This window comes from Tyto alba, unplaced genomic scaffold (genome assembly GCF_018691265.1).
Source record: "Tyto alba isolate M040663 unplaced genomic scaffold, T.alba_DEE_v4.0 Super-Scaffold_9, whole genome shotgun sequence".
Lineage (NCBI taxonomy): Eukaryota > Metazoa > Chordata > Aves > Strigiformes > Tytonidae > Tyto > Tyto alba.
The window spans coordinates 17,625,201-17,645,665 of record NW_024881330.1 but is presented as its reverse complement, the minus strand read 5'-3'; the positions used below and the strand labels follow the sequence as shown (position 1 = coordinate 17,645,665).

Sequence of the window (20,465 nt, the reverse complement as noted above, 5' to 3'; positions counted from 1 at the left end):
GAGCAAATGCCATCTAGTTATTCAGGTGGTTATAGCCTGGACAAACTGAGCAAGATTTTCACAGAGGGAATGAAAAAGACACTCAGAAAAAGCTCTTCCAGAAAAACTTCAAGACTCTGAAGTTGGAAGATAATGGAGTTACTAAATTACGGAGTTTCTAAATTACAGAGTCCATATAACTACCTTTTTCTCATTTTTCTTATTATTATCCCACTTAATTTTCTGGAGAAGCTTTCTAAACATATCATCCTCTATCTCCTTCTCCCCCCGGCATAGAAGAGTTTGGCTCAGATAGTCAGTGTTTGGGCAGTGAAATGTTAATTTGTTGTTGGTCGGGTTATTTTTGCCATGTCAAGGCAATGACAAATTTCTTATATGATAATTCCTCATTGCCATATTAAAAATGGTTGATTGGATCTGCTTACCAGAAAGGTGACTCAGAAAGAAAAATGGAGGTTAAGATAAACTTTTAAGCACCACTGACTCCTTTTACTCTTCCACAAGAAAATGCTACATTTTTTTTCAAGTAATTTTTTTTTGTCACTGCTACTTCCGTAAGTGGATGTCTGGAAAAAAATACAGCATTGCTACAGTTCAGCATTTCCAACATAAAGTTCCTTTTTCCCTCCTTTCAAGAATTCATATATTTAATTCCATTGTGAAAGATTAGACAAATAAAGAAGCTTTCAGCAGAATCACAATACAGGTAATTACGGGTCTGTCAGCATTTCCATTATGAACTCCATTTAGCATTAAGGGCCTAGCATTTTTCCGTCATTTCAGAAAATGTCAAACTGAAAGCTGGCATGCAGATTAGCAGCCTGGATGCAAATTTGTTTACACAAAATATTTAAATCTGCTCAGCTGTTTTTGATTTAGAGATCAGCCAGAAACTCTAAACTCTCAGGGTTTCTCGTGTGTTTCTGCCAACTTCTGGACCAAATCACAGTTTAAAAAAATGTTATTGGTTAATAAACTGTTGACTCACTGTCGCCTAAAGTTTTGAAATTATTTACTTTAGGCTTTAAAATGTATTTTAGAATTTCTGCTCATCTTGCAACTCTTGGCATTCTCCTGCCATCTTTATAAATGAATGATGAGTTAGAATAGGATTTGAAAACTGTAATAAAACCTGACAGTAATCTTAAAGTCTAAAACTTTTTTTTTTTTTTAGAACTCACTTAACTACCATGATAAGACAGCGAACATAAATTGACCAAAGCCTGTAAGGTTTTTGAGAGTGTCAATTACTTAGCCCACTAGCTCCAATACCATTTTAGGGTACTGGCCAAAAAGAATCTGATGGAGTTCAATGGCTACTGCTTTCCAGTTTCATCAGTTTAGTCCTGTTCATGGTACAAACAGTTTTACAGAGTTGCCACATCCTAAATAGACTCCTCTGTATTGAAAGGAAGTATTTTGTTTGTTACAACAATCTGCTCTGTTCTGCTGAAAGTCAATGACATCTTTTCATTTCAGTGGGGACAAGCTCTAAAATAATCTACTGGTAAATATTTCAGTAAGGTTGTAACTGAATGGATGATCACTCTAGTTCAGAAATACACTTCTCACTTGAGAAGTAAGAAGCTTTGAAGGAAAGACAGCCTCCAAGAAACATGCAGTAGAAACGCTGTTAGAAACATTAATTGAGTCATCAGGAGAAACAAGATAGAAAAATAGTATTAATTCAGAAAGAAAAAAGAAGGCACTAAGATTGTAAAATATGGATATTCAAGGAGATACCTGGCATATTTAAAGTCCTGATAAAAGCTGGGCAAACAGGAAAAATCAATGATATAGCTTCTCAAAAAATGCACGGACATCCAAGCGTGCCAGACAAAGAATAGGAAATTAGCCTTAAACAGTCTGTGAATTAAAAGCATGAAGAAGTATGGTACAAAAGAGATGGTGTAAACATTGTGCAAATGAAGCACGGAGGAAGCAGATGAGGAGAAAAAAATTTTTTCAACTAAATATATACAAATCATTTTTTCCAGAGGATGTTCACCTACAGGACACTGTGTACTGACCTAATAAGGCAAAAAAATAAAAATTTTAAGAATGAAAAAAAATGTTTTTCAGAAACCATCTCAGATAGCATTAAAGTACAGCTATATTTTCAGAGTATCTGCAAATTCTTTAATGATGATTCAATGCTTACTGTATTGTGTACTACATTTTTTAATAAACGACCCCTTTTTCTTATAGTCACCTCAGACTTACTCTAAATTCTAGCAGGCAATTTATGAGTTCTTAATAATTCCAGAGGTTCTGCTGAGCAGATTTCCTCCTTAGCTGGTATGTGTGGCAGCATGCTCTGACTCTTTAGATTGCACATTTGTGTTAATTCCGCTATCAATGGATTTCAAAGAGGTGACCAGTACAAGAGGCCCCAAAGGGAGTAATTTGGAACAGTAGCTTCCACAAGTCAGATACATATCAAACTCTCCTGATTTCATTGAAATGCTCAGTCAGTCTTGGAGCAAGTGAGTAACAGAATCCCTACAAGTCTAGACCTCTTTTACCCTATGTGAATTTTTTTTTGCCTTTTCTATTGATTTTTTTTTTTTTTAATTAATCTACAATAAGCTGTAGAACCTAGAGTCCTGACCAGTGTATTGTGGTCATCCCAGAATGATGATATCAGTAAAGGATACACTATAAATATTAGATCTGTAAGATTTCCTTTACCATGTCACATGGATAGTTTCACTGCATACATTGGAGCTTGAAAACCAGAGAAGATACATCTTGGATTTCCAAAATATACCAAGTATCCAAAATTTAACTATCTGATTCTATAGTATTTATTTTTATGCAGGTAAGGATTTTATCTTGAAGTTACTATTAGGTTTTGTCCTTTTTAAATTATGTGTTTTGAAGCTTGTTTGTTTGGGGTGAAGGGATTTTGATTAGCAAAAAATAATCATGTAGGCAGGCACAACAGAGAGAAGAATAAAACCAAGTGTATCTGAAACTCTACTCTTCCAATCTTGCCTTCTTGGAGATGATTTAAAAGCCAAAGAACATCCTGAAAAAGTCAGTAAGGCTGGGAGGATATTCAATTTCCTAACAGATTACCCATACATGATTATTACTTTAGGCCACAAAAAGACTTTACAAATTACACAGAAACTGAAGAGAACTTTCTATATTTTACTGCAGGCTTTATGTTTTTGGGACTTCTCCAGTGGTACTTGTGGAGTGGGAAGAGAGTTTGGGAAGGGAGCCCAGAAGTGCAGGGGAGGCTGGATAAATTTGGAAAAATTACAGGAGCTAGCTGATGATATAGAATTTGAGTGTAGTAAAAGTATATAGATAGAATTTAGGAGAGTGGTTGTTTTATGGGTAGCTTAATTTAAAACTAGTTGATGTTAGTGTAGAAACATACAAATTTCAATGCCCTGCAATTGTAGTACTAGAAACATTTAGGAATTTTGGAAGCATATCCTTAGGAAAGTTACGGAAGCAGACATGCAGGAGTCACCAAGGCTGTTGAACTCATTCTGTATTAAACATTGGTTCTGTTGTTCATTGCTATGTCAGATAAATAGCTTTGAGAAGCATAAGTTTGTCAGGATGTTTACAAAAATCACTGTCTTATATGGTTAATTGGTGCAACTTTCCACTGCTGACAATTAAAATGTCAAAAAAATGTACCTCACCTATTTATCACGGGAAATCCCTTGTTATCCCTGCATGAGAAGACATGGGAGGTTCTGTTGGCACTGTATCCTCTACGAAAAACAGAGAAATGCTATTGCTAGTCTAGTGTCTATGCTATTTTTCTTTCCACAGAAGGGGGCTGAAAATTAAACTTTCTCAAGAATGCTGAAGTACTTGCCTAGAAAATTGGGCCACTGAAGATGTATAATAACATTCACATTCTTACAAGATGTCTGTAAATGCTATAAGGAAAATATGGTTGAATTTATGAGATATGAAAGTTCATTAAATAGAATCTACAAAAACTGCTAAAGAAATATTCTCCCAAATGTCAGAGGTATTTTATTTTCTCAGGAAGGAGTTGCCAAGTTTGACATATAGAGTAAAAGGGTGATATTATCAAAGTTTATGAAGATAATAACTATGTGAATTGTGTAAGGAAATGATTGGCCCCCTTCAAAAGAGCTCAGAGAAAGGAGCTGCTATTGAAAAGAACTCTGAACGAAAGTGGTAGATATGCTGAATAGTAATTTAGAAAGGAGTAGGTAATGATGTTCCTATTTGTTTTTATGTTGAAGATCACACTAAGAAGCTGACGGATGAGCAGTTCCCCTCTTTCAGTTGCAAGAAGACATTTTTCAAGCCCATCAAATGTAAAATGTTGATTTTTTTTTTTTTTTTACTCAGTTCTGGGACCTGCAGTTTCATATGAAAGGATTCCATATTTTGTAAATAATGTGAATGCTGTAAAAATCTTAGTCATTTTAGTAATAATCCTAAGAAACAAGGATTGTTGTCATGAGTATTGCTAAAACATTCACTTGTATCATGTTACTTCAATATATTAGACTGATGAAAAATTTCTAATCAGATAAGCACTTTTGTGAGCACACTATTGATGTAAATATTTTGGAGAAAATGTCTTGCCCTTTCAGTTATACGTTATGAATTATATGTATTTCTTCTCTTGTGGTCATTAAAACTTCCATGTCATGCAACAAGCACTGCTAAAGTCAGTAGCAGCAGTCATATGATTAAAGTATAAATGTTGGTTAGAATAGGTACATTAAAGGAAAAACAAAAAAGATGAGTGTAGTCATGAATTAAGCAGATGTTCTTCTTGATAGAGCACACAGCTACAGATGCCTGCTACCCGAAGTTCTGGCATGCACACACAAACTTGCACGCACGTGTATGCATGTCTGCGATCCCACCTGTACCTGGAGATGCATGAAAAAAACATCTTTTACCACAGAACCTATTGACTTGACTATGTGAGATGGCAACAGACCTATTCCTCTCTTCTTCCCTCCAGCTTTGGTTAACCAGGTAGGCTTTTCAAAAGTCAGGGTTTGCACCCTTGTTTTCCAGTATATTTTAGTTTTTGTGACTTTGGCTCTGTATATTACGTGTTTTTAGACTCTGAGATGGTGACAAACACAAAGAACATGCTAGCAGAAAATAAATACAATAAAAATGTGGAAACTTTCCTATTTTTATGTTTTGATTTTGATAGCTAATTCAGAATTTTCAAATGTAGCTACATATCTGAAATATATGATAATCCAGTAAGAGTAAAACCAAATTGCATTAATAATTAAATCTGAAAAGATTCTAAACTTAAATCTATTCTCTCAGTTCTTCCCAGCCTTCTGAAAATTCCAAAATGTTTTACTGGAGAGCAAAACTTTAATAAGGAATGTTGAAACCAGGTTGTAAATTGGCTGTAATTCAGCCTATGTCCTGACAACAAACATAAGCACTCTATGGTTTCAAGGGCTACAGCTGACATTGTGTTAACATACTTCCATTACACTGAATCCAGTGGACTGATCCCTAGAAGTGCTGACATCATCATCAATAAAATGTAGAAAGAGAGAGCATTTTCTGACTGTATCCAAATAATTAATTTATTTTATTTAAACAGAATTATAAACAATTTCCTTTTGTAATCTTTAGGTTTATAATGCAATGTGTGTTTTCCAAAGAGCACTTCTATGGAAAATTTCTAGTGTATTGTGAAATACATGGCTCCTGTTATATTTCCAAGTCAAATTGAATATATGTACAGAAAACTGTAATTCAAAACTCAGTATGAAAAGAAGGAGAGGCAAATCTACTCTCTAATGTCCTATTCTGCACTCTCCTGTTGCTTTCAATGGGCTCAACAACAGGCATCTTAGAAGCTCATTTTATATCCTGTTTTATAACTTCCATTCACCTTTGGATCAAAGCTGATATACAAAAGCAAAAATGAAACTTTTAGTACGGACTTTTAAAAGATTAGTTTTAATTAGACTAAGATTTGATTCCCAAAGAAAATTGCACAGCAATCAAGAAAGATAACTATAGTAGAATGTGAAATTTTCCTTCTGGGTCAGATTAAATAGTAGAGGAAAGGTTTTGTAATTCATGTAGTTCCATCTCAATGCTATGTTGAAATGAGAATAATATCTGTACTCTGCATTTATGTAGCTCATTTTAGCTAAGGACTCTAAACTACACTTGCAGATATCCACTTGCTGGGTCTGAAAATAGTTCTGTAAGAAGGTAATGATTGCAGAGGGATCATTTTAACTGTTACTGAAATACAGCCACCTCTGAGACACGATATGTCAGGCTCTTTAAATGATAATACCAGTATTAAAATAAAACAGAAAATAGCACAGAAATATTTTTTTCTGTATATGAAATGTGATTAGAGATTTTCGTTCTACTAAAAACAGTTTTATAGAAACTATATTTGGTAAAAATTCCCTAAATCTATGGGAATAAATAATTGTGTCAGTTAATTTTTAATGTGCTAAGATCAGTTTTTATTAGTGTTTTTAGTAACTGGTGTTTTTTCTTTTCATTAAGATTTCCTCCTAACATTTGCTAGCTATCACTACTTGTACCCTTGCTTTGTTAGGAAAACCAGTTCTGTATTATAGTAGAACTTCCTTCTGAGATCGGGAATACAGAGTAAATTAAGAGATAGTGGGTATTTTAGGAAGCACATATACTTCAAGTCTATCTGCACCTCTGTAAGCTAACAACGCAGTCTGTTGAATTTCTTCATAACATAACAAAATACATGGATATAGTTTCTATATGTGCATATTATCTATGTATGTGTACCCATATGCATATACACAATTCCATGCGAATGATATCAAACAATTAACAATGCACAAAGATATAAAGCTAGTAAGATATGTAAATACTGGAAACAGATGCAATAGAATTCAAGGTCAGAAGTAGTGATTCATCATCTGTATAATTCAAGTAATTACTCCGTCATTTCTGCCTCAAGCCTCCAGATTACTTTAGTCCTATTGCAAAGATAATTGTTATTTACACGCCTCAGGAGATGAGAAATCATCACCCCGTGAATCCTTCTGTGGTTAAGTTACTGTTATTCACCTTATTTCTATGATATGAATATGATACATGACACTATGATGCATTTTGTAGAATCCAGGGGAAAATGGACAGTCTGTCCCTCTATGTCTGTGCTAGTTGCATCCCATCTTGCTCTTTGGCAATACAGTTTATGAGAGGACCAGTCCTGGTGGAATCCTTTGTATGCCATTCCCCAATACTTTGAGGCTTTCTCTCTTTCTGAGTAACACTGTTCCAGAATCTATAAACTCATCTGTCTAACATTTCAGACACTGGGAAGGAGATGATGAATTTCCACCATTTCCTTCTCTGACATTTACAATGGTATTCAGCACTTTTAATACCGTAATTATGGAACCATAGTAAATCTTATGTGATCTGTAAGAACAGGGCAGTGAGACCATAAACCTAAATCTGCCTTGGAAAAGTAAACAACTAAATGTAAATGTCTACAAAAACTTGGTATATCTGTGTGTGTGTGCATGTTTACTTTAAAAAATCTTCCTCGTAGTCCCATATCCTTCTTCATTCTATTTCCCAGAAGAAAAGCTGCATGTTGGGAAGCAGATATTCAACATTTCCTAATACTAGTTTTTTTTTTTTTAAGAAGCAGGTGACATTCTGCACATTACATATCATGCACCCATCTATTTAGGTCCCAGATGATTGTCAAATATTGACCATTGAATTTTTAATAAATGCAAATATTCTCTCTTTTTGTAAAGAAATTGTACAATTTCATTGAGAAAGAAACATTCTTTGAAATTGTTTGAAGGGCAAATATTTAAAGCTCATAAAAGTTCTGAAATTTTGCAATAAACCTTAGCATGAAAATTATTCAATCAAAATGGTCAATTTTATAGCCTTGTAATGAGTACTTTTATCATATGCACACCTCTGATTTGTTACTTAAATACTGCTTCTTCAAATTTCTTGTGTAGTAACAGCTCCCTTAAAATTACAGGGGTCTAAGAAAAAACCCAACAACTTAGATAAAATTATCTATTCTCTGACTGTTCTTTCCTGAGAGGTTGCTTTGGAGTAACTGGTAAACTAATTTCCCACAAAGGCTTTGTACTGTCATTTCAACCTTAATCATTATGTCCAGAAATACATGCTGAATGATACTACTCATCCGCAAGAAGTTGAGTCAAATGTCACATCCCTGTTGAATTTGAAGTTTTCTATTAGTGAAGAAAAAAAAAAAAAAAAAAAAGAAAAAGCAGCAGATCATAAAGCCTTTCCTATTCCTACCATTTCCAATTTATCAGATTTTGTAGAATTACAATCTTAAATATAACTGTAATTTATTTTACAGATGTTTTGACTTATAATGTCCTCTTGTTGTCTCAGCCTTATAATGATGGACTTGCTTGGCCTTGCTTCAGAGGTGCTAACTAGTTCCCTAGGTTCTTACTGAAGCCAACTAAAATTGGAAATGCTCAGTACCTCTGAAAATCAGATACTGTCCAAGATACTTGTTTTTTAAAAAAGTAGCGATACAAGGGTACCTTATTCTTTATAACCTTTTCACTGAAAGAGTGTGACAATCATGCAAATTGAGCCATCCCCATGGGATATGTCAAAATATTTTAAAACTTCTCTGAACAATTATTGTTTTTCTTTCTCTTTACTAGATCCATGTGCATTCGATGGTGACAAATCTCAGATTTTGGAGTTGATCTATGTAGCATGTCAACAACACTTGATATAATAAAGCAATTTTATTACAAGCTTTTGTACTATTCAGTGCTTTCAGCCAGATGCAGAGTGTAAAGGATGAAGGATGTATATAAATACAATGCTATGGAGTAGAAGGGAGGGGGAGAAAGAGGAGAAGGGGAGGGAAGGGGGAAGGGAAGGGGAAGGAGAAGGGGAGGGGAGAGGAAGGGAAAGGAATGGGAAGAGGAAGGGAAAAAAGGAAAAGGGGAACAGGAAGGGAAAAAAGGGGAAGGGGAAGAAAAGGGAAGAGAAGGGGAAGGGGAAAAGGAGCAGAAGAAGAGAGGATAGACAAATGAGTGGAAGACAGGCCAGTCCATTCCTCTTAAAACATGATGTTCCAAAACCAGCTTCTAGCTCTGGAGACCCAAAACTGCTGGCTGCTGAGATCTAGGATAACATGCTAGTCACTCTGTACTTGCTGTGTTTCTCATCCTTCCCTAGACTATTGCTAATAGTCACCATTGGGGATAAAGGGCACTAAGCTAGATGGGCAACTGATGCTACTTGGCTTGTTCCTCGAAAACAAACAAAAAATCACACAAGCAAACAAGCAGGTAGACTACAAGTTTCTGCTATGTTTTTTGCACAGGAGATTTGGAAAGAGGAGGGTCTCCTGGGCTGGTGCTCGCAAGTCAAGATGTTGGTAAGGGAGCTGAAGTTACAACCCGTCCCTGCTCAGCCTGTGCGGTTGCCGAGCCCCCCAGCCTGCTCCTGCCAGGAACGGGCTCACTGTGCTCAGGGGGTGAGGGGCTATTTCTGTCTGTTAAACAACCCAGCCAACCAACCACCCTAAAGCTGTCTGAAACTTGCAAACAAAAGTCTTCCAGGGGCCACCGAGCTGAAGAAGGGAAAGCTAAAAGCCGGAAGAGTGTATTAAGAAGGGCTCCCTGGAGGTGCGGCCGCCTCGGGCGGCTGCGTAGGCCGCTGCCGGTGCCGGGCACGGGTGGAGCTGCCGCCTCCCCGCGCCGGCTCCGCCTTGCGACTGCCGCCTCTGGCAGCGAACGAGCGGAGACGGCAGGCGACGGTCCTCTGTGCCCTTTGCGGGTCCCTAATGCCACCGGGCAGAAGAGGGAGAAGCGGTCCCTACTGCTGCTGCTGAGAGGAGTCTGGTTTTTCATTTCTACCCCGCAGAAGGGGAGGAGGAGGAGGAGCCATGCGCTAAGCGGAGGGCATGACAGCTCCTTGGTTTAGCCCTGAGCTGAAGAAGGGCGGGGGTGAGAGGGGGTAACTTTGCATCCCTGCAGAACTGTGTGTAGCTTATAAAAAAATCGCTCCGAGGCTGTGCGTAGTCCGCGGAGCGTAAGCCCTGCGCGATCTGCGGAAGTTTACGGGCAAGAGGCGCCGCAGCGGAGCTGAGCGGGTGCGGAGGAGTTGAAAAGGAAGGACGTCGTCCTTTCTGTAGTCCGTGTGTCCCTGCACCCCTGCGTACACGCAGCACCGGCAGCGACCATCTAGAAATGAGGAAACCTGACCGCCAAACGGTTTCCACTTCGGGGACGGAGCGAAGCGCCTCGCTACGCCCACCCGTGCCCCACCGAGGAAAGCCACCCACCACTAACCCCATAAAACAAGTGACGGGGAAGGAAGCGGCCGGGAGGGGCTGACGGAGCCTGGCGGGAGCGGGGTTGGGGTGGGAATGGGGGAGAAGGGAGGCTGCAGAGGTGGCAGAAAGAAGCAGGGCACGTTTTGTCCCTGCTAAATATTCCTACATTCCCATCACTGGAAATGGAAATCCTTTATATTTCCTCCTAACTTCTGTCAGTGAGCCATTGCTTTATCTCCCTTCTATTCTGACAGCTGTCCTTGTTCTGCTTGTCACAACTGCAACAGGGGAACAGAGGAACAACAGCAGAGGGAAAGCTTCATTTTAGCCAAGCAGACAAAAGAGCAGACCTTGCTGCTCTGTCTTGGAGCGACAGCTAGACTGAAGAGATGGAGGAGTCTTGTGGTCTGTGGTCATTTCGTCTGATTGCCTCTCTAGTTTGCTTCCACAAACAGATCACAAGCATTTTCTAGTGTCGTGGTTTTTGGTTTTGTTTTTTTTTTTTTTTTTTTGTGTATGTGTGCGTGTTTTTTGTTTGTTTGTTTTTTGGTTTTGTTTTTTTGGTGGAGGGAGGTGCCAAACCGAAGGGGTGCAGGTATCTGATTTCTCTCCTAAATCCGAGGAGGCAAAGCTCACTGATGCTGCTTTTACTTTTTTTTTTTTTTCCCTTCTTTATAAATTATTTTTTCTTTCTTTCTTTTATCCCCTCTCCTCCCCTTTCGGTAAGGAAGTTGGACGGTGGAGGTTTCCACTCCCTGCTCCTCCAAGCTTGGTTTGTATCTCCCATGCCTACATGGTGCTTCTCATTTCTCCCATGGTGGGGGCTGGAAGAGAAGGGGAAGGAGCTTTCCTAGGTGTCTGGTACACCTAAAAGGAAGAGCACAGGATACATCATCTCCCACAGCTGGCCAGGAATCACCCTGTTTTGAATTTTCTGAGGGTCAAGTTGTGTGGGGGGGCTGTTTGTTTTAATGCCTTCTGTGCCTACTCTTGGTGCCATTTCTTTGCTTTTTACTCCATGTATACCCAACGAAGATTTTGTTGGAGATTGATCCATGGTGTAATGGAGTATTTTGTAAGCAGTTAAAGATTTTCATTTAAGAAGGTACAATTCCTCCTTACTTCAGCTCTTCCTATCACCTTTTCCTCAGCAGTTCTGTCAATTCCCTTCCTCCCATTTTTCCCTTCCTTCTCCCTTTTCTAATCCTTCCCATGTATTGTTGTAAGGTTCCAAAGAGGCACAAATTTATAGATAAATGTGAAGTATTTTTTGGTCTATATGGATCTATACAAGGAGTACATAATTAATCAGATACGAACATGGCTCCATAAGCACCCTGGGATTGTTTGACACCTGTAACAGTGGGATAGCTGTGGATCAAGACTGGAAAAATGACAATAGGATGATGACAAAAGTAGGAAAGGCCTGAGGAGGCAGATAACAAGCAAAACTGTGGAATTGGTCTGGATGACAGAAACCTGAGCAACAGTTTGGCTGTTCTGACAGGGTGCTGGACTATTCAGTAGAGGTGATTAAGCAAGGAAGGGTATGGGTTAGAGCTTGCAGAGATGGGTTGTAGTGAAAAGGCCTTGCCAGGCAATGGTAAAGCAGATGCAGGATCTGGGGTGTCACCTTGCTCCCAACATCTGGAATGTTTTAAATGGGTAGGTAATTCATTCATTTCTTGCCTCTGCCAAGGTTTCTGGGAGCAGAAGCGTGTGCTGACACAATGGGAATGTAAATCAAGGTAAAATGTATTCATTCACGGGAGTGGGGAGAGAACTAAATATAAATGCCCAGAATAGATGCAGTGCTGCAGTGAGCCTAAGCCAGATCTATGAAGCTTGGCTGCCTAAAGGAGCCCACATCCAGGATGTCTAATCTGACCTACTGGATTTGCAGTTACTGACTGGGAGGACCCCTCAGCCCGAGGGAAGCCTCTGGAAACTGCCGGGGTCAGCGCTTGGGAGGCTCAGGCCCTGACAACAGAGAAGACCCTTCACAGCACCTCTCTGGGACTGCACATGGGCGGGAAGGGCCAGTTTAGCAAAGCCCGGTTTTTTTTGTTTGTTTTGTTTTGTTTTGTTTTGTTTTCCCTCGGGCTGTTGTAGGTGCTTCACGTCCGCCCTCAGCGTCCCCCCCGCCCCCAAGGGCGAGCGAAGCGGCTTCTCAACAGGTGCCGGGGGAACTTGCGCTGCTCCCGCGGCCATCGCGGCTCGGGGAGAACCGCCCCAGCCTCTCGTTCTGTAGGATGCTGCCGCCCCGCGACCCGCGCTCACAAAGCAGCTGCTTCGGCAATAGCTCCCGAGCCTCCCAGTAGCCCCAGCGCCTCCGTACCGCGCCCGCTGAGCGCCGCGGAGCGGCACGGCGCGCCTGGCGAGGCAGCGAGCCCATGACTTGCAAATGGTCGCACCCGGCAGAGAGAACGCGTTAAGGACGGGGGGGGGGGGGGGGGGGGGGGGGGGGGGGGCTGAACCAAGGAGAAGCTATGCTCCCAAAGACCCGGCTTGGTCTTGGTCACCGACCACCTCCGGAACGGGGCAAAGCGCAGGGAGCAGCTCGCTTCGATAGACACGAACAGAAGCTGCCTGTAATTAAAATGTGCGTTAACATTACAGGCAAACGCCGTCCCCTCGCACCCCCCCCCCCCCCCCCCGCCAGGACAACGTGGGATGAGGTGAAATCCCTCGACACCCCCCTCTCTGAAATACGAATTATGTTTTTCACGCGATGCAAATGGGGGGACGAGCAGCTGCAAAGCTCTACAATAAACTGTTTCATCCAAGGCAAAGCCAGTTTGGAAAGGCACGCCTTTGAATGCTCCCCCCCAAACACACCTCCTTCCCACCCGTGCAGGCAACCTCTGTTATAACCAAGATAACCAAGTCTAAAAAACTCGGAGAGGATCGATAACGTCTGCTAAATATTCTGGGAATGTATGAGTGTGGCGAGGAGGAGGGATGAGGATGAGGATAAAAGCGTGATTAATCAGATATTAATCATTGGCCACAAACAAGGGGAGATTATTTCGGGTAGGCAGCCGACTGTGGGGAGTTGCAGAATAGACCCTTTTACTGAAGGCACGCGTCATGGGATCAGTACTTCACCGTTTAGCGATGCCTGTGTAATTTTGAAGGTGCACATTATTCAAGCCACATATTTCCTCTTTCCTCTGTGTGTAGCGTTTCCCTTAACTGTCTGCAGACACATACTTAGAGGAGATATTTATGCCGCTAACTAGGTTTCCTTTTTGCTTTCCTTTCATGAACACAGAAGCAGGAAGAAAGAAAAACAGCCCCTACCCCGAAAAAAACCACAGAGACTAAAAAACCCAACCCAACCCCACCCCCCCACCCCATACATCAGGGACAAGGAACTAAAGGAAGGAAGAGAAAAGGTGTCGATCTTTGCACCCAGCGGCAGACCATGCCTTCAGGGCTGAATCTCTAGCGTACCTTTTGGACAGCCAGGGAGCCCTGCATGCAAACAGCTGAGCGTGAAGCGCATTTCGGGCTCAGAGACGGCTACACACACGCTGGGTTTCTCCGTAACTTTCCCCACGCAACGGGTTAAACTAATAAGTGCATCGATACAGGCATTCCCGCAAAGAGCCCGCTGCTCGACCGAAAACCAGAAATGTAGGTAATCCCCACACACACACTACCACCATCATCACCTTAAAAATGTCATCCGGCGGGATTTGCTTGACTATACACTAGTCAGAGGCTATATGAACCAGCTCACGTCTCCGTTTGAGCATACTGCAAGAATATTTATTGAGCCCCAGCTCAGTCACTGCATTGAACGCCAAGCCTGGCAAGCAAATACATTTCCTATCTCTGAAGAGAGCTCTGAATCAACTCCTTCTTCCCCCCCCCCCCCCCCCCCGCTATAGCGATCATTTTTATCTTTCCATTGCAAAGTACCCAGGGTAAAAATTTTAAATAAGAGATAAATGTATTTTGAAATACACCTTGGTATAAGGTGAGAGCTTGCAACGCCCTGACCGAAAGCAAACGGACCCCTAAAAATATACCCCTCAAATACTACCCTACCTTTCACACACGAAACCATCAATAAAAAGACGAGGTTCCAAAATGTAAATCCACTTTTAATCTCCATTTTCTTCACCAGGATGAAGTCCAGCCGGCCACATTTAGTACATCCCCTTTCCCAAAAGTCTGCTAATTTTGATTCCTTTGCACGGATTTCCCCTCTGCAGATCCCTTTCATATTACTCTTGAGAGCTCCTAATTCCTATTCCTTGGCCAGGCGCAGCGGAGTTGTTGCTGTTGATGGTGCGCGGTCACAGCTCGGAGTGAATGGTGTTTCTGGGATACCACAGCAACCTTGACGAGGACTCAACCATCTCTCCAACGGGGGCACAAAGTCTCAGCTACTCTCGATCGTGTCTTTTCCTTCCCCCACCCCCTCGCTACCCCAACTCCCTGCACAGCCGAAACCCACCACAATCCTGGCTCGTTACAGCATCCGCCAGGAGCCACGTAAGAGCATCTTAAAGCTTCAGACACTCTCTCGAATAAACTCCAAACAGTATTTGCAATTGAGATTCTCCCCGCCGCCTCCCTCTTCCCCCAGGAGGATCAATTCTCCCTAGGAAAACGGCTCGGGAAATAATACAGTGGCGTGGTCTCCACAGCCTCCCGGGGGGGGGGGGGGGGGGGGGGGGGGGGGGGGGGGGGGGGGGGGGGGGGGGGGGGGGGGGGGGGGCTCACACGGCGAGGCCCATCCGTCCTGCCGCCACTCGCGGAAACAATCGGTGCCCGCGGAATCCGAATTCACGTGCGGTGCTTGGGGCTGCCACCGTCACCCCCGGCCCACACTTCGCACGGCAGCACGTGCGTCTCCGAGGGGATCTGCGGGCTAATTGCTCTGCGCGGAGCCGTTAATTACAGGCCGGTCTCCGCGGGCGCGGGGAGGCGGCGGGCAGGAGCGCGGCGGGCACAGCCCCGCTCCCCGAAGAGCGCGGCCACAGTCGTGCCCGCAGCGGGGGGGGGGGGGGTCCCTTCCCCCCGACGGGCGGGAAGCGGGGGGGGGGGGGAAAGCGACCCGCGCAGGGCCGCGCAGCGGGCGGGGCGGCAGCTCCCGGCGGGCCGGGCCGGGGGGGAGGGGGCGGGGCGGCCGCGGCTCCGCCAGGAAGAGCGCTGGCGCCACCTAGCGGCCGCGCCGCCGCGCCGCTCCGCGGGGGCGGGGGCGGGGGCGCTGCGCGGGGTGGGGGGGAAATCCTGTCTGAGGCGGGCGGGGGCCAGCGGGAACAGGCGCCCAGCCCGCTTTGCGGGGCTCGGGACACGCGGGTGCGGCTTCTCCTCCTCCGCCCGGCGCAGGGTGCGCGGGGCGGCCGCTGCGGGAAACGTGCGGAGGGGGCGGGCAAGCAATGCGTTTGGTGTGGGGGGGCGCGTGCGGGGGATGTGCGTGTGAGGGGGTGGGCGGGCGGAGGTGTTTGTTCCAGGTGCGTGGTGCAGCATTATCGGGGGGGGGGGGGGGTGTGTGCGTGTGTCTGTGAGGGTCTCTGCGTGCGTTGGTGGGCGTGTTGCGCAGGTTGTCGCGGGTGCCCGCGTGTGGTGTGTGATTGTGTGTGTGCGCGCGCCTGTGCATGTGTATTTTTGTGCACCTGCGTGTGTGTGCACGTGAGTGCAGGTGTTTGTGTGTGCCTCTGCGTGCTTCTGTGATTCTGTACATCTGAGTGTGCACACGTGTTTCGTGTATATGTACGTGTGTGTGCATGGATCTGTTCCTGTGCATTTGTGTGAACATGTATTTTGTGTGTGTGCATATGTGTGCATGTGTTCTTACGTATGTTGATATGTGTGGCTGTGCATGCCATTGTCTTGTACATGTGTGTGTTCTTTCGTACAGTTTTGCACGTGTATGTTTCATGTGAATGCATATGGTGCATATGTGTGCATGCACACGTGTGTGAGTTGTGGATATAATCTGAAATGCTGATGTACGCTAGTGTGTAAGCTGGGAAATTTTGGCAGGCAGTCGCGAAGAGTGGATCTTTGCGCGTGTGTGTGTGCACACAGGGGTCTGCCTTTCCCCACGCTGAACAGTGTGTGTGGGTTTTACATTTGCATGGAGTGCATTTGTGGAAAGGACTATTTCCAACAGGAGAGTGGACGTGATGTGAGGCTTCCTATATATGTGTAGGTGCATATATGAATTTGTATGAACATATTTATGCGCATATAAAATATATATGTGCAGTTCACCGCAATATCATAGAAAATAGGATTGAAGGAATCTGTAAAGGTAATGATTCATCCTTTGCTCCCAAAGCACAATGCAAAAGAGGAAGTTTGCATGGCGGTGAGTGCTCCCAGGTGGGTGTAGGGGTGGGCAGCATGTGCCCGCCTTCCGCCTTTGCTTACAACTGCGTCCTGTTTCGGTGAGGCCCACAGCGTACAGGAGCGTGTGGCCGTGCATATGGCTGCTGAACTTGTCTCTGTAGCTGAATGCATGTAGCTGGCACGAGGAAAGAGTATCTTCAGCTGCAAGTGCTGACACTAACCGGCCCCATCAGATCCATACAGTTTTGTTTACTGGGGAGAAGCAAAGGTATATAATTCATGGCCTCGTGTACTGTCTACAGCCCTCTCTTGCAGACACATAAGTCTTGGAGTGTGACTGTTGTAATTGAAACTTGGTGGGCCTGTTCGCTTCCTCTGCAGTGGCTCAGGAATGTGATATCATGAGTGATATGAGTGCTGTGCTGGTGTTAAGAGCAGTGCCATGTTAGGATCAACTTTTTGACAGAATTTCAGTGGTTCCTGTTTTAGGTCATGTGAGATGGGTGAAAATCACTCTGTTCAGAACCTGCCTACTGTATTTGTTAAAAAAATTCCAGCATACCTCTCCTTACTATGTACATGTATTTACACTTATGCATGTATATATGCATGTAACTGGAATCCATTTTTTGAGAACGATGCAAAACTGAAGGGAGACTTGTGCTTTCAGAATAGAACAAATGGCCTCACTTATAGTATTCAGCTTTTTTAATGTGCTTGAAATAAAGTTCTGCCTTTCTGCCCCCAAGAACACTTACCAGCTCTGGAATTCAGATGTCCTTGGGGTAAATACTTCATCAGTTATAGAGGATAAGAAATAGGTATTGAAGACCTAGACTTATTATTTCTAATTCATGCATTGCATTGCTCAGTACTTCAATACCTAACTTATTTAGGAGGCTTATTTTAATGCTGTTAGAAGTCATGTCTGTTTGACATCCAGTAAGATTTACGCTGTGAGTTATCTGTATTACTTCTGAAAATGAAATTTTGGCTCATCAGTTGGATGTTAAACGTGAACGAATAAATGCTTACAGTTAAAAATGGGGTGCCCAAGGAATTTTTGTGGCCAAATTCCTACTAATTTTCAAAGATGCTTAGGTTTTCAAGTAATTTAGATGCATTTTAAAAATAGTACTTCAGCTACTAAGGCAAATTTTAAGCACATTTGATAGTATTAATGCTAGGGATTTATTTGAATTACTTTATAGAATATCCCCACCCCAACCCTCAAACACCATGACATTGCAATTTTATTTTGATTTTTTTTGTTAATTTATAGCATCCCATAACCTTTTGAGTGATTTTGGGTTTAGGCTGTAAATTATGCTGTATGTTTTGGATTTATATAGTGTCCTCCCCTTCCTTCTTGCTTTTCCCTCCTTCCCTCCTCTCCTCCTTTTTTCCTTCCTCCCTTCTTTCTCTCCTTCTCTTCCCTTCATTCTCTCTTTCATTCTTGTGCTCTCTCACTCTGTTTTTCTTTCTCCCTTTATGCTTTATTTCTCTGCTTCGTTCTTTGTCTCTCTTGCCCTCTTTTTTTCTCTTTCTTCTTTCTTTCTTTTTCCCCTCTTTTGGCATGGTCAAGCTTATTGATCATTTGGGTACCAGTCAAGGATGAAAGTGACTTGGCAAGGACCATTGAGTCAATCACTGTGATTAAATACGCCTAAGAATTTTAAAATGTGCTGAAATCAGAAATGGGCAGATACTTAAATGTCTGACCTGTCAGGTACATGCATATCAGCATTGCTAGTGGAAAACGTGTATCAGAGACCTGACGAAGGTGCTCCTTTGTGTTATTATTGTTGGATGCTTCATAAGGTAAACGACACTGTGCTGCCTTGGTTATAGTATCTGTAAGCAGGTACTCTTGGCTCAGAATCTCCAAGGAATAAATAAACCAAAATAGTTCTATGGAATAATGTAATACTATTGGTATTTGCATTTCCCCTCTTCACAGTTCTCTGTTCACATTGCCAAGGAATATCAAGTTTAAGTTTTTATAATTACATTACCAATTCCTCCTACATTTTCAACTGCATTTGTTAGTCTTCATTCACTGTCATATACTTTTGTGTAAGATAGCTGTATTTTGTTAAATAACTCCTACATTTTGCCCCTGGGTAACTTCACTCTAATTGTAGATAGACTGATTGCTTTGCTTTAAAAAATGCAGTGGGGTCTTCCATGACAAGTAGCACTGTAAATAATACGATCTGCAATGCTTGCAAACACAGACAGCATATGTAGGCATGTGTAAAACATACAGGCACTGATACTTAAAAATGTGTACTTGGCTTGAGGTACAGATCTCATTCACTCATAGCACATAATTATTTTGAACATCCTGACCTAATGCAGAATGTAGAATTTTCTGAATTCCCATAACTTAGTCCATCTGGTAATAAGCCCAAATATGATTGTTGGACCTAATTATGACCCTGAACTGCTTGCTTCGCTATTAGTGAGCCCTAACATTCTCTTACCATGAAAACAGTAGGAGAGTGTTGCAAATACACTCCAAATCTTCTGTTTTCTCACTTACGCTTTTCAACATACGTTGGAGTCCTTCAGGGGAGGTCACAAAGAGAAGGACACTTGTGCCATCCCCAGGTAGGTGGCACTTCACTCCTTACCTCTGTTTACTCAGAGTAGAATAGTTTGACTGGTGTGAAAAAGATAATGAAGATTGGATGCGAAAGAGGGAGGTGGGGATCATTCCACAAATGTTGGGGTTATATGATGCGATGATTTTACTGACACATACTTACAGTACAGGATACAGCTGTAGTATGAAGATTATTTATAATACAACCCAAACAAAGATGCAGTAAAGCAAATACAGAGATGGAAATAGCTGGAGGGGAAAAGTGCCATAATACCTACCTCCTCTTGACTACTTTTTTATTTAAATATTCATAAATCAGGTTCTAAGCTGCTTCTAGCACAAAATATCTCTGTTTAGGAAAACCAGATAGCAGCAGTATTCAATAGTACCCAGTTACACTCCCAAATAATAATAATAAAAAAGAGTATTTCAGATGCTCTGTTCACAGGGAGACAGAAATCATATGTTTCATCATCGCAATTAGCTGTGATTTTGTTATCTCCCTATTAAATGTTCCTTACATTCTGCTAGAGGCTGTATCTGAAATCTGTTTTGAGTCAAGAGAAAGAATGCAATTCTATTTTATGCAACATTTCCTAATTTAGATATTGTACTATATAACATTTAGTTTTCAAGTGTAATTCAAGGAATTTTGTTCTACTGTAACCAGATTTTGCATATCTTAGTGACTAAATTTATTTTTACTGTGTCAGTCATGATCAGACAATATGATCTTGGTGTGTAGTTGTGTCTGGGAGTTAGACAACTGAAATTCTCAGAAAAAGCTGTCACCACTGTAATGTTCTCCCATCTCTGTTAAGCAGAGTTTGATGATTTGGAAATCCTACAGGGTGTGTGAAAATCAGAAGTGTTTGACTTCTTTACACAGGCAGAATGATTTTTTACATGGTATGTGCAGTGAAGCCAGGCTCACTAAGATGTGCTATGCAGTCAGCTTAGGCAGAATTTATGTCTTGATTACCCTGTCCTTAGTAATTGAGTGGCATGTGTTCAAATAGCTATTTGAACACTAGCTGTATTACCCCTTAGATCTGGCATTTTAGGACCTTTGATCCATGACCAAAGATGTCATTGTTTATTCTGCTCAATTCACTGCTTTGTTGAGATACATAAGTAGATCCCAACAAGCTCATGAATGTGATACACTACAACTCTGTGCAGTGAAAGCTTGCTGAAGGGGCTCTTGAATGGTGAAAGTTTAGAAAAGAT

At 42.4% G+C, this 20,465-nt stretch overlaps 1 protein-coding gene across 1 annotated transcript in view; it reads right to left on the bottom strand.

The window, feature by feature from the left end:
- The window catches only part of CSMD3 (CUB and Sushi multiple domains 3), a 703,442-nt gene extending 688,605 nt beyond the window's left edge, over positions 1-14,837 (bottom strand). The window contains exon 1 of the mRNA XM_042785878.1: positions 14,372-14,837. Within this exon, the coding sequence (XP_042641812.1) occupies positions 14,372-14,549 (178 nt within the window). The 5' untranslated portion in view covers positions 14,550-14,837. The remainder of the gene's footprint in view (positions 1-14,371) is intronic.
- Positions 14,838-20,465: the final 5,628 nt, after the last annotated feature.